The sequence below is a fragment of the Rhipicephalus sanguineus genome, chromosome 6 (genome assembly GCF_013339695.2).
Source record: "Rhipicephalus sanguineus isolate Rsan-2018 chromosome 6, BIME_Rsan_1.4, whole genome shotgun sequence".
NCBI lineage: Eukaryota > Metazoa > Arthropoda > Arachnida > Ixodida > Ixodidae > Rhipicephalus > Rhipicephalus sanguineus.
In genome coordinates, this window is record NC_051181.1 from 99,869,042 (window position 1) to 99,881,470 (window position 12,429).

The window sequence follows — 12,429 nt, forward strand, 5'->3', positions numbered from 1 at the left end:
ATAGCAACTCGAACTTCACGCAAGGTTCTACTCAAAGATCGACCCACCGGGGCCACTATCCTCCAAAGTCGTCTTCTTCATGCAAGTTGTTCAGAAAGACATCATATCTGTTTATGCTTTCATCCGTCCATCTGCGCTTCGCAGAGCACCTATGTATTTCAGAATTATGACCGACAATGTCGACCTTTTATATCTTAGAGTAACGAAGTGAGCGTTTCCTGGCCGCGTAAAATATGCCCTTGCGCCATAAGATTATCGTCAGCTCTGTGCAATCGAACTGACGTAAGCAGTTGCTTGAAGGTTTGCATAATTTGACACAGCGAACTATGAATCGCCCGAATATTCCGCAGTGAGGGCTCGTGTCCAAATAAGGTCATTTTTCTGAAAAAGATTCGTAGATTTGCCCAATCGTTAAATCGTTGATGCTTATTCGCAGCTCTTGCTCTACAGACTTGCCATGATGACTGATTAAAGTAATACTGAGGAGCACCTGTACGGTTGCCTTTAAACCTAGTGTACTTTATTCATCAACGCTAGTGGAGCTAAGTGCAAGCCTCAGTCACACGCAAACGTCAATATTTTCAGCAATAAAGCGAGCTTTTTCCGTCATGCCTGTCCCTCAGGATTGTAAAAGACACGTTCGTGACGAATACACAAAGCCGTAATGGCGGCGGCCATTGACGTCATCAGAGAGGAACTGTGCCGCAACAGCAGCGCCGGATCCACTGATCGTAGCATCCTGACATCTTCGCCGGACTTCTTGTCTCCACACCACGACCGCCGGCACTTCTGCAGCCTGCCGCCACTCAGTGAGAAGACGCGCTCCAAGTCTCTCGTAGTGCCTCCGGTGTCAGCGAGGTTGTCCATAGAAGAGAACGAAGAGAAGGTCGACGATTCGCTCTGTCCCGACGGACACCGTCTGTCGTGTCCCTACCACAGAGGACGCCGCGGCGAAGCGTCGTCGAGGACTCCCAGGCTTCGTCGCGCCCGCAGCGTCTCGGTGCTCGTTGGGCCGAACGGCCAGGTGTGGACTCAAGCGGGCGACGAGCGATGTCCGGTGCCGACGGGTCGCCAGCAGACCGCCGTCTCGCTCGCCATGGACGAGCGTGTGATCGCAACTATTACTCAGCACTATTACCCCGAGGGTGGCTGGGGCTGGTGGATATGTCTGTGCGCGTTCCTGGTACAGTTCCTTCTGGGAGGACTGCAGGGCGGCTGCGGTCTGCTGATCGGACGTATTACCCGACGCTACGGCACGTCTCCAATGCCTTCAGGTAAATTACGTCGAGTCTTGTGCTATATGTATAGAAGCGCGTTTGTAAAGTGTGCGAGGCACTACTGAGCTTTGTCCCTTATCGCAAATCGTGCGACTGATGCTGAACTGCTACCCCCAACGAATGATTGTCACCAGGGGCGTAGCCAGGGGGGGGGGGTTGGGGCGGTTCAGACAACCCCCCCCCCCCCGAAAATTTTCAGCTTTGCTTTCGTATATATTCACGCGCACATACAAACGCACGCACGAACATACATAAGGTATGGTTGAACTCCCCCCCCGAAAAAAATTTCTGGCTACGCCCCTGATTGTCACGTTTCCTCCATGTTGTTATTTGTTTCGTAATGGGGTAATTGTGCTTACCGCTCGTGGCTACAAGTGCCGTCAGAAAAGACGAATTGCAGGAACTACACATATGCACATGTATCACAGGATGCAACCTGAAAATCATGTCTCCGGAAGACTACAAAGTTCTGATCACAGTTAAAGGACTACTTCGGCTGTGTGAGTTAAATGACTACTTCAGCGCTCTGTGATAGAATTCATGCGTCAATTTACCTTCTGTGTACAATGTCGCAGCACGTCGTAAACGCTAGTCGAAGCTCCCTTTCCAGTGAGTGAGTGAATAAACTTTATTAAAAGTCCGGGCGAGGCGGGGGGAAGAGGGGATTAACCCCTGTCCCGTCCCACTCTCCGTCGATGATGGCGTCAGGTGACGGCTTGCAGCCTATAATTTTTTGTGCACTCCTCATCCTGCAGTAGCTCAACCAAGAGAACTGGAATCTAAAACGAGCACCAACGTACCATAAAATTCAACTAATACTTCTACTTCGTCATCACCGGCTTCTTTTGCGTTTAGTTTGTCCTCTTTTTGTATTGTTTCAAGCGAGAAACGAGTGTAAGTGATATAACGCCCACCATGTATACGAGCTTCTTGCATCTCCTTTACATCCCTATAGTTCTGCGTTCTTCCGGGGTTTGAGCACTACCGCCTGAGCTCGGCTTTATCCGGATGCCGGTCATTGCACCGGAGGACCCCACCTGGAAGTCAGCAGTAAACTTGCCTCCTTAGCGATTAACTGCCGGCTTATATTTTCATCGCATATATACTTAGCCGCCACTACGTCCTCGACGTCCTTAAGGGAAAAAGAAAGGCGTAAGATTTTTCTATACCTAACTGGACGCAGCGTTTCGGGTCATCAGACTGAGGGTGCGTGTGTACCTGTTGACACACATAATCACGAAGAACCAATCTTTACGACGTAGTTCTCCGGGGTCCATAAACGGGGCTGCCATAAACAAAGTGATCCGGTTTGCAGGGAATTTTACAAGCGAAACGGCGCGCAGCCACTCTTTATGGTGATGGACGCCGCGCGTATGACGGTTATCAAAGGGAAGTCTACTAGTTGCGCACCGAGATACTGCTTCGAATTTGCAGCCATGATTGCGTAAAGTGCTAGAAAGGGAACGGGACTAGTAAAAGAACGAGAAAGACCATTTGCGCGTTTATAAGTAATTAGATCCAGAAGTTCAGCGAAGTAATAAACAAAGATTTGTAAGACAAGTAAATAATAAAACCGAAAGCGGCTCTAATGCAAGATTTAGGGGTCTGGGAGCGCCACTCGCACCGGTTCCATCCTTTTTATATAGGTTTTCGGCGTTCGTGTTTCTCTCGCTGCCGAAGCCACGTAGACAGAAGAGCGTGGCTGAGATCTGATCCGTCAGGTTCCGCAACGACCCCATTCGATGGGTTTCAGAGATGTAATTGATGTTTACACGAATTTTTACTAATTACATGACTCCAATTTTAACTTGTGACATACCTTAATGTGCACTCTATTATATAAAACCATTACCTTACCCCATTCCATCCATTTTTATATGCGTTTCTATTTTCATCAGGGTTTTCAGACAACTACCACCGGCGCTAGACAGGTTGGTCTGGAAGATAGCTAAGATTGTCTCTCGGTGCTCGGGATACTAAAAACACTGCTCCTGAATTTCTTATAGTTGCCACAGTATACCATGTTGCATACAGGATCCTACAGGATCCACCGTGTGCCTGTGAACATGGCTGTGTTCTTGCAGGAGCCAAAACGTTTTAATAATTTTTCCTCCTGCCTATACGTTATGGTGTTCTATAACATAAACTTCATATATGTGCTTACATATAATAGTCACTTGGCATATATTTACGTATAAAAGTGAAATGAAATGTTGGATCACCTAGTGTAAGCATCAAACTCATAGCGATTTAATCATGCAGACGGTTCGCGTGTTTCGTTCATTGCACGAAATGGTCGTAGCGTTTCGCTCCTCACGCAATCCGATTTCCAGCTACGAAAAAAAAAAGAAACACTGTTTCATTATGCAGCGCTTCATAACAAGCGCATCATCGCCATGGAGGAAACTTATACGTAATCTGTATAAGCCCACGCAGCATAAACACGCTGTACACGTGAAACCAATGCGGGAAAAAACAACTAACAGGAAAAAGACATTGCCGCGCTAAGCGCGATGTAAACAAACCAGCGCTTTCAACATGCATGACGTGCACGGATGCCACATTTTGTTATGTTTGATGCGCTAACTGTAAACAATAGCGCGCTCTCATTATTCATTCTACAGGGGAGGCGCGAAGGCGGTTGTGTCGGGTTAATGTAAACGCGGATCCCGTTGCAGAGCATAGCTGAGCGGCCTCTTCAACAGAATTCTCTCTCTCTTTCTTTCTGAGCATGAGCATGGAATTTGTTATTTAGGAAGCTCTACGGCTTATTTTATGTCATTTCCTTCTCCTTCCTTGCGCAGTTTCGTTCTTTTTTTTTATCTTTCCCCTTGATGATTTGTTCACTTCACTCTTGGATCTTCTTGGATACTTTTATCCTGTATGTAATCCTCTCATTCTTATGTACACCCCCTTCACCGCTCACCCCCCTGATTCTTTTTGTTGTTGTTGTTGTTGTTGTAGCATACAGCGCAAAACAAACTGAACACTAATGGACAAACGCGGAGCTTCGTGTTTTCTCCTTCCATACTTTCGTATTTTCTTGCTTATTTTCTTATTCCCACCCATTCTTTTGTACTTCCATTCCTTATTCACTTATTTCCTTTTTCTTTTTCTTCATTCTTTCTCTTGTTTCCTGCCTCATTCCGTCGTAACTTCTCCTCCTTTCAGTTTTAGGATATTTTTCTTCTTCCTTTGTTCAACAGGTACTTTAATTTCATCTTTGATATCGTACATTATCTTATTATTTTGTTCTTCCTTACTTCTCCCCATCCCTTTCTCTCTTTCCATTGGTATTCCTTTCTCTGGGGCAGATATCCGAGTATAGATACCACCGGCTGGTTACTGAATCAAGAAAAAGAACGCTACATATGCTCGTTCTAATCCAGCCGACTCTAACGCGTGCGGCCACGTTGCTTTCCCGTCGCTGACAATGAACTGTGTAAACTGTTTTGTTTCAAACACACCATTCCTTAACAGAAATACAGCGGATATTCAACGCGGAGTAGCAAAAGACTGTACGATTACGGACTGCGACGTCCTGGTTAAACGACCATCCCATGTACTTGCGCGCATTAACGTACATTATAGAAAGAGACGAGCAAATTATCTGCGTGAGGGGTGCGCATCGTGCAGATTGCAGAGCATTGCTTCTTCGTTGGCCTACGATATGGCCTCATTCCACCTTTGTATCGGCATATTATCCCTCAAGTCGACCATGTAATGCACACTTCGTTCCCGCCGGCATATTATTATGATCTTCAAAACATTCATCATTCCTATGCAATGCGTACGTGTGGCCGTAAAAAATGTGATCCCACAGGCGCACCACCTATCCACAGTTTACTGAAGCGCGCTTCGCTCCTTGGTGTCATGGATGGGCGCCTGGTTTACTTCCTGTAGCTTCTTTCAGGTGGCTTCTTGCACGATATTCATGGTTTAATATAACGGGATGGTATTTCTTTTTTGCCGCCTCCAGCCACCGCCCGCAATGGGCCTTGCGGAGCATCATATTTACTGTGCCCCGACAGATAGTGCTGCGTCTGTGTGAAGTATATATTGTTAGGTTTGTTACTTAAAACGTAGTCGTATAAAGGAAGACGCAAGGGTGTCACATAAAGTAACACTGCAAAGTGAAGTAGGAGTACATACTTTAACGATGTTGTTAAACGCGATATGTCGCCAGTTACTGTGTGAGTGTGCACGTCATTGTGTCATCATGACAAACGAACCATGTCAACCTATCAGACTGATCCAAATATAATTTCCAACAGATCGCTCATATTAAAGAGGTGAAACTGCATAGTTTCGCGCACGCGACAACACCCAAGACGCAGCAGCACGATCTTCTGAAGCCGAGCATCAAGTTACCTTCAGTTACAAGCATAGGCGTGCGCAGGGCTCCCCATCAGGGGGGGGGGGGGGGTAGAAGGTTCGTCACAGCGCACCCCCCCCCCTTCTAATCAATGTACGAGGCAGATTTTGCGACCCCCCCCTCCCTGCTTAGGTGACTAGGGGGTTCAGTAAGAGGGGGAGAGGGGCAAGTTTGCGCCCCCCCCCCTCTTAGGTGACTAAGGGGGGGGGGGTCGGCAGCCTCCCTTGCCCTCCCCGTGCGCACGCCTATGGTTACAAGGCAATTTAATGCTATCGCGCTAAGGAACACAATTTTTACAGCGAGGACTATATATGACTAGGATCTGGCGGATCGCTTCCGCGGACAAAACACGCTTAGAACAACAATTTTTCGCGAACCGATTAACTCGACTATCCAGCGTTCTTGCGCCGAGAAAATGGACACGGCGTAAAAGTAAACATAAATGTGTATGATTTCGCCGACATGGCAGAATCACGTGAACAGTTTTGCCTCAAGGACAAGACTACTTGCATAGCAAACGAACGCCATGCCACCTTTCTACTTTCGAAACAGCGGTGCTTATGCGCTACAGGACCTGAATTTGAGACTGCCGTTGATGACATATTAATATGCGTCATGCGCAAGAGAAACACCGGGATCTTTGCGTGTGCGTCTCTTTGTTCGCTCAATATAGGCAATAATGAAAATATATAATTTCAACATAGCAATATTTGCTATACCAGACCCACGATAGTCAGTCTTGCTGGCTTCCTTCTTCGCAGTCTTGGAAGGGCTCTGACATCTTTATCATCGCGCCACTGATAAACTAAATCATGCATAACATACACGAGTAGATCCGGTATTGCGATGCCGTACCGAAGCCTCAAATATGTCTGAAGCGTAGATACCCGTCTCAGAAATGATGCAGGGCCTATTGGGCTTCTTTCTGTACTCTTATTTCTAAGGTATGTCTTCCCAAGATGCCAGCAAACATTCTCTTGGCGTAATACGGAACTGTTACCTTAGAGCGACGTATGAGGCCAACGTGGGAGGCCCCATAGGCGCCCCCGTCAATGCTGTCCACTCCGAGCGCTGCTATCTCGCCAGCTCCGGCCGCATCTTCCGCAGAATGTCAGGGGAGCTGTCCGCCCTAAAGAAGAAAAAAAAAGAAGGAAGTGATGGATGAAGACTGAAAATAACATAAGAAAAATGAAGACGAAGGGGGCGGGGGGAGGCAGAAGACCTGCATACTTAGTGAAGCGAGTGATGAGCCTGAGAACGTACAGAAAGGTCGCGTGATAAAGACGAAGAAGCAAAAAAAAAATGGCAAGCTGCTGCTGTTGCCAGGAAGCATTTGTTAGTCCTTTATATTGCTACATGACAGAGTCTTATGAGGGCGCTTTGTTTCTATCAAATTGCCCAGTTTTTAACCGTATCCTGAACGTGATTGCGTAAGGGCGTCATTTCCTTCATAGGCGGCACTCATCTCCTTCCGTTCGGAGGATCAAGCGTTACGAGGTTTAATCTAAGATGACGTGAGGGCAACGGACAAAAAAACCGCAGCTGAAGGATGACGCCAGCTAATGGAGTGCTCTGGTTTGTTGCTCCCTTTTTTTATCTTCAAATATACCCTATGCACCGAAGGCGTCTAGGCAGTCAAGTTATCGATTTATTCTTTTTTCGCTTCGCCTGCTTAGAACGCCATTCATAACGTGTACTCTTTACTGATAGCATTTCGGTAACAGTGAGCGCATTGTTTCGGATACCGCTGCGTTGCCTGTCGCTGAATAAGACGTTGAGCGCTGGCGGTCATTGGAAGCAGGGATTGAGTGATCGGGCGTTTTAGCCGCGGGGTTCGGTGTTCGCTTTCATTCTCTGGCTACAATAGGTGCATTTGCGAAACATCTTCTTCAATGTTGACAACGAAGCAACACCGTGTTGTGTAACGATGACCACATGTCGAGTGGATTGTAGAATTTTGATGTATCGGTTTCAGAATTTTACAAGGGGGACATTTTAAGCGTTGCCGACAAGCTGGGCAGTACAGGTTTGGGCTTTTTGGCTGAAGTATTGCAGAAATAAAGGCATATACACACAGAGAACAGGGAAGAATGTAAATGTAACAAACGTCACAGCGCTGAATTTACCACTCTACTGGGTAAGGACGAACTATATACATCCGTTCATGGCAACCTTCACTTGCGCATGTAAGCAGCCCAACAGTTTATCAACAGCGAAGACAGCTCACATACGACTTTTTTTTTAGCGCAACAGAAGGAAGGAAATAGATCTTAAGAAGTAGATGACAGCTTCCAGGGCGAGCGTATGTTATTCACCATCAGCTCGCCCAACAGAAAGTTTTATTGAAGAAATCCCAGTTCTTAATCAGATAAAGAAACAGCTGTAGAGCTCAAACACTCATCGTCTAATCTATGGAGTATTTAGCTTCTGTCCACTGTCGGAGGAAAACATCTTAGGACACTGGCCAAAACCGTCCTCAGCACGGAAAGCTTTGAAAGCGTTGTTGCGCTTTTTGCGCACAACTAGTCTCATAGACAGACTTTAAGCAGTGTCGTTTATCGTATTTTTGTTCTTTTTTCTTCTTCTTCTTCTTTCTCTTATTCTTCTTCTTTTTGTAAAATCTCTTTTCTATCATCTTTCACTCCCTCTTCCCCTTTCCCCAGCACAGGGTAGCCAGCCGATCTGAGAACTGGCTAACCTCCCTGTCTTTCCGTTTTTCTTCACCTCCTCCTCCTAGCTTCTCTTAATTCCCGCACGCGTTCAGATTTATGTACGCTCAGTATTTCTGCATCACTGAAAAGTGACTGACACGCGCACTTGTCAAAGTGCAATGCAAAAAATCCATGTTTACCTTTACCGAAATTGTGATTCTGTTCTCCGAATCATTCATTGTGTGCAATAGCCAATCTGTCCCAGGTGACTGCATTGCGCTCTGGTGTCTTCTCACTCTTTCCTGTTCCCAGTGTGTCCTGCTTTTCTTTCAGTTAATCTGGTTTCGCATTACGCTGGTTCAAAGATTAGCGTTTGTTAGTATGATACACAAGGCTGTCAGATATCGACCGTCTTTTTGTGCTAGGTATCCTGCTATAACACATCTCGAGCTAGTTTGTTGATCATAACAAGGCAAAAACAGCGCACACTTTACGAGGACGGACAGAAGGAACACAGGGCGCAGGCGTTGACAACTAGAAGAGAGAAAAGATTTATTATGGCAGAAAAGCTGAGAGGTCGGCCTGAATCAATGTTCTGGCCTGCTACTCAGCATTAGGAAAGTTGAGAGTGGTAGTATAGAGAGTGGAGAGAAGATGCGGATGATGATGATGGAGAAAAGTGGCGACGAAGTAAGTCCTTCAATGTCCAAAAACTATTTACAGTCTCTCGTCGAGCTCTGTATCGCGCAAAAACATGTTCAGCGCTTTCAGAATATCGCGCTGATGACATGGTGGTGGTCCCAACAGAACTTTTTCTGAAACTTGTTGCTTCGATGACAACAACACGGCCTCCATTGAATTTCTTTGCGTGAGGTATCGTGGGCAGACGCACAGGAGGTGTTCGATAGTCTCAGGAGTGTCGCATATCTCGCAATTGGGACTGTCGACACGGCCGATAAGGTGTAGGTAACGGCGAGTGAATGCCACACCTAGTCGTAGTCGGTGAAATAAGCTTTTCATGGTTGGTGGGATTCTAACACTCATATTTGGGTCAAGTTCGTGAAGCCGGCGGTGACGATGGCTTGGTAAAGACCAATATGCTGCTATAGTCTCACTCAGGAGTGTGTACACTACGGTGTTAGTATCCGGTCGGAAAAAGGGGTTAGGTAGTACTCTGGCGTTACCATGGGCCATCTTTGCCTCCGCATCGGCTTGCTCATTGCCCTGTAGACCGCAGTGCCCTGGAACCCACTGACAAATGATACGATGGCCAGTTTTCAGGGCGACATCGTGTAATTCGGCCACTTCGTCAGCAAGTATGTAATAAGGCCCTCGTTTAAGTGCTGAATCTATCACTTGGAGTGCTGGTTTACAGTCACAAAATATAGTCCATTGGTGAGGAGGTTGCGTCGATATGTAACGAATTACCTCGCGGATGGCTACAATCTCTGCCGCCGTTGATGTTGTTAGGTGGTCCAGACGGAAGCGTTCACTGGGTTTCAAACTTGGTATAACGAATGCTGCTGTTGACGCAGTGGGTAACACAGACCCGTCAGTAAAAACATGCACAGAATTGGCATATTCTGTGGATATATATGATAACGTTAATTGATTGAGGCCACAACTAGAGTTTTTATTTTTCGTGCGCCGCGTTAAATATACAGCATATATAAAAAATTCGCAACACAATGCACAAGTCTTGCAGATACACATTCGAAGCAGTCAACGAGAGGAAACCATGATTATCCAGTCCCCAACAGGAAAGCTATGGTCGGATAAAACTTTAGAAGTCCGCGGCCTTTCCTCCTCAAAGACGAATGCACACAAGTCTGCACCAATGGGCGCGAACTCGAGACTGACGTCATGAGCCGCACGGCTGGTGACCCGGCCTTCGGAGAGTGCATGCGTGGGACTATTTCTTTAGTCACGAAGGCGATGAGCTGCCGCGCTTCGGTTGTTTGGGTGGGGAAGTTGTATCCGACTATAACGTTATCTAAAATGGCCACAGAAGGGGTACTGACGCAGCTGCCTCTTAGGTTCACGATTTTCTGGGTCTCTATGATCTCTCGCGTCATTTTGTCACTAGAACTGCGCAGCAAGCTCGTGTTACTCAATTGAGACGAGCATTCATAATCTCGGCAGTGGATGGCCAGAACCCCCAGATGGTCTGAAATTCGCACTGTCACATTGTACTTGTGATTCAACAATCTTTTATTATTAGGCTGATGCCTGAATAAAAGGACAGGATAGAGTGGGTGGCGAGGGCCGATAAGCAGCAGTCGATGGCTTCACAGCGAGCTACCGGGAACATACATGGTTGTCGAACGTTGAATCATTCGGTAATCATGTTGGGCCTATACTTACAAAGAATCAAAGTCAACGTGGGCTCCTAGAGAAAGGAGGGGGCAGCGTCAAAGGAGGTTGCGCTTCCGAGCGTACACGGGAGCCTGGCATCACGCACCTTTCAAACATTTCCTGTTCCTCCATACTTACATATAACTGCAGTTCCTCGTACACCCACACAAAACCATCCACGCGAAGTTCTTGAAATAAGAACATCATTCAAACCTCTTAGGGACACAGCATTAGCGCATCGTTCGAAGTATACACATACACGCAAAGAGCAATAATATTCCCTGAACCTTTTTCTTTGCATTCATTTACCTTTTGACTGTTGAATCCCCGTGTATTTGAGACTTCCACATCAGCGGACAAAATTCCGCATTTATAGGGCGTGAACGAGATAGGGTGCTCGCAAGGGGACATTCTGAACTTGCTGTGCTACCGTCAGCTGCTCCTCGGAGGCCAAAGTGCTCCGGCTATTAAATCGTTCGCCAGCGTCACAGCGGAGGTCCACCGCCTATAATCTCACGTTGCTGAGTGGTCATTTACCGTCGCTTCTTATTGGTACCGAAAACTACCGGCTTGGCCGCGTACTAATTGAGGGCAGAGCGTGACGCGTCCTCGGTGAGCGCTGACGGATGACGAGGACTCCGCGCGACGATAGCTCGCGGGATGCTTCCGTGGCTTGGCTTCGTGACGTCGATGTCGTAAGACTTTCCAAGTTGTCGTATATCTTACTGCGCGTGGATGTACGACAAGCGCTAAACGCGTGCATCGGTCCCTTGTACACGCCCAGCGTGACGGGACCATTTTCGCCGCTGATATTATAGCCAGGATGAGTGACACTTCCGCTGTACTGCTGTCGTGTACGACGACAGGGCTGTGTTCTTAGAGCAACATTTGGGTCTTCAGTCCTGTTCACTTGTTAAAACTGTGGGTTTGCTATTACCCCCTCTAAAGTCGTTTTTGCCTCATGGCGCCCGCGTGTCGTAGTTCAGAATCAGATATGTTTTTATTTTCCAACGAAATAGTTCGAGGTCCTTCAGGCGAAAAGTTGCGCTATACAGCTTGAAAGTACCTGAAGGTCCTCACATGGCAGCAGAAAAATTAGTCAGCATACATACTTATATTGAACATACCGGGTGTTCAAAGTTAACCTTTATGCTTTTGTTAAAATTAAGCACTGGGAAGAACGTGAAAACCACATTTCCAGATAAGTTATGTATCCAGGGGGACACAAAGTGAGATAATAATTATTGCTGTTAGCGGCCCAATTAACCAAGATTGAATAATTAACTTTTTAATGAGTGCAGCAAGCGGGCATGTTTGTATTCAAAAGTTGGAGGCAGGCGCGTTCCTACACAATTCAACTTTGAATATTTGTTCTAGCATGTCTGTACCCCGAGGTATCCCGTCGCAAAGTTTGCAAAGCCACGGCAGTTGCGCGCGGCGTTTAATCTGACAATGGGTCGAAGGCAGGCAACGATGATAACGGTTACCCTTTTGCTACCGCCTGGCGATAGCAATCAATGACTGCTCGTCACATTAGGGAGGAGCTTTGCGCCAGTGCTCACTGTCTCACTGTTGGCATTTATCCAACAGAACGTTAATATTGGACCTGCAGAGCCACCCACGTATATTTTTAGAGGACATGAATATTCTTAAAACCGGAAGTAAGCCCCTCGACCGGATATGCTTGGAAGAGAAAGAAGAGTGTCGCTCGGCGCTCCTGCTACTAACAAGAGAGCAAGGGTACTCGTAGCGCGCGCACTTGAAGGTGTGA

At 46.9% G+C, this 12,429-nt stretch overlaps 1 protein-coding gene across 1 annotated transcript in view; it reads left to right on the forward strand.

The window, feature by feature from the left end:
• Positions 1–681: 681 nt before the first annotated feature.
• LOC119396024 (monocarboxylate transporter 10) overlaps positions 682–12,429 on the forward strand; it is a 238,850-nt gene continuing 227,102 nt past the window's right edge. The window contains exon 1 of the mRNA XM_049416872.1: positions 682–1,274. Coding sequence (XP_049272829.1) covers positions 1,097–1,274 — 178 coding nt within the window. The 5' untranslated portion in view covers positions 682–1,096. The remainder of the gene's footprint in view (positions 1,275–12,429) is intronic.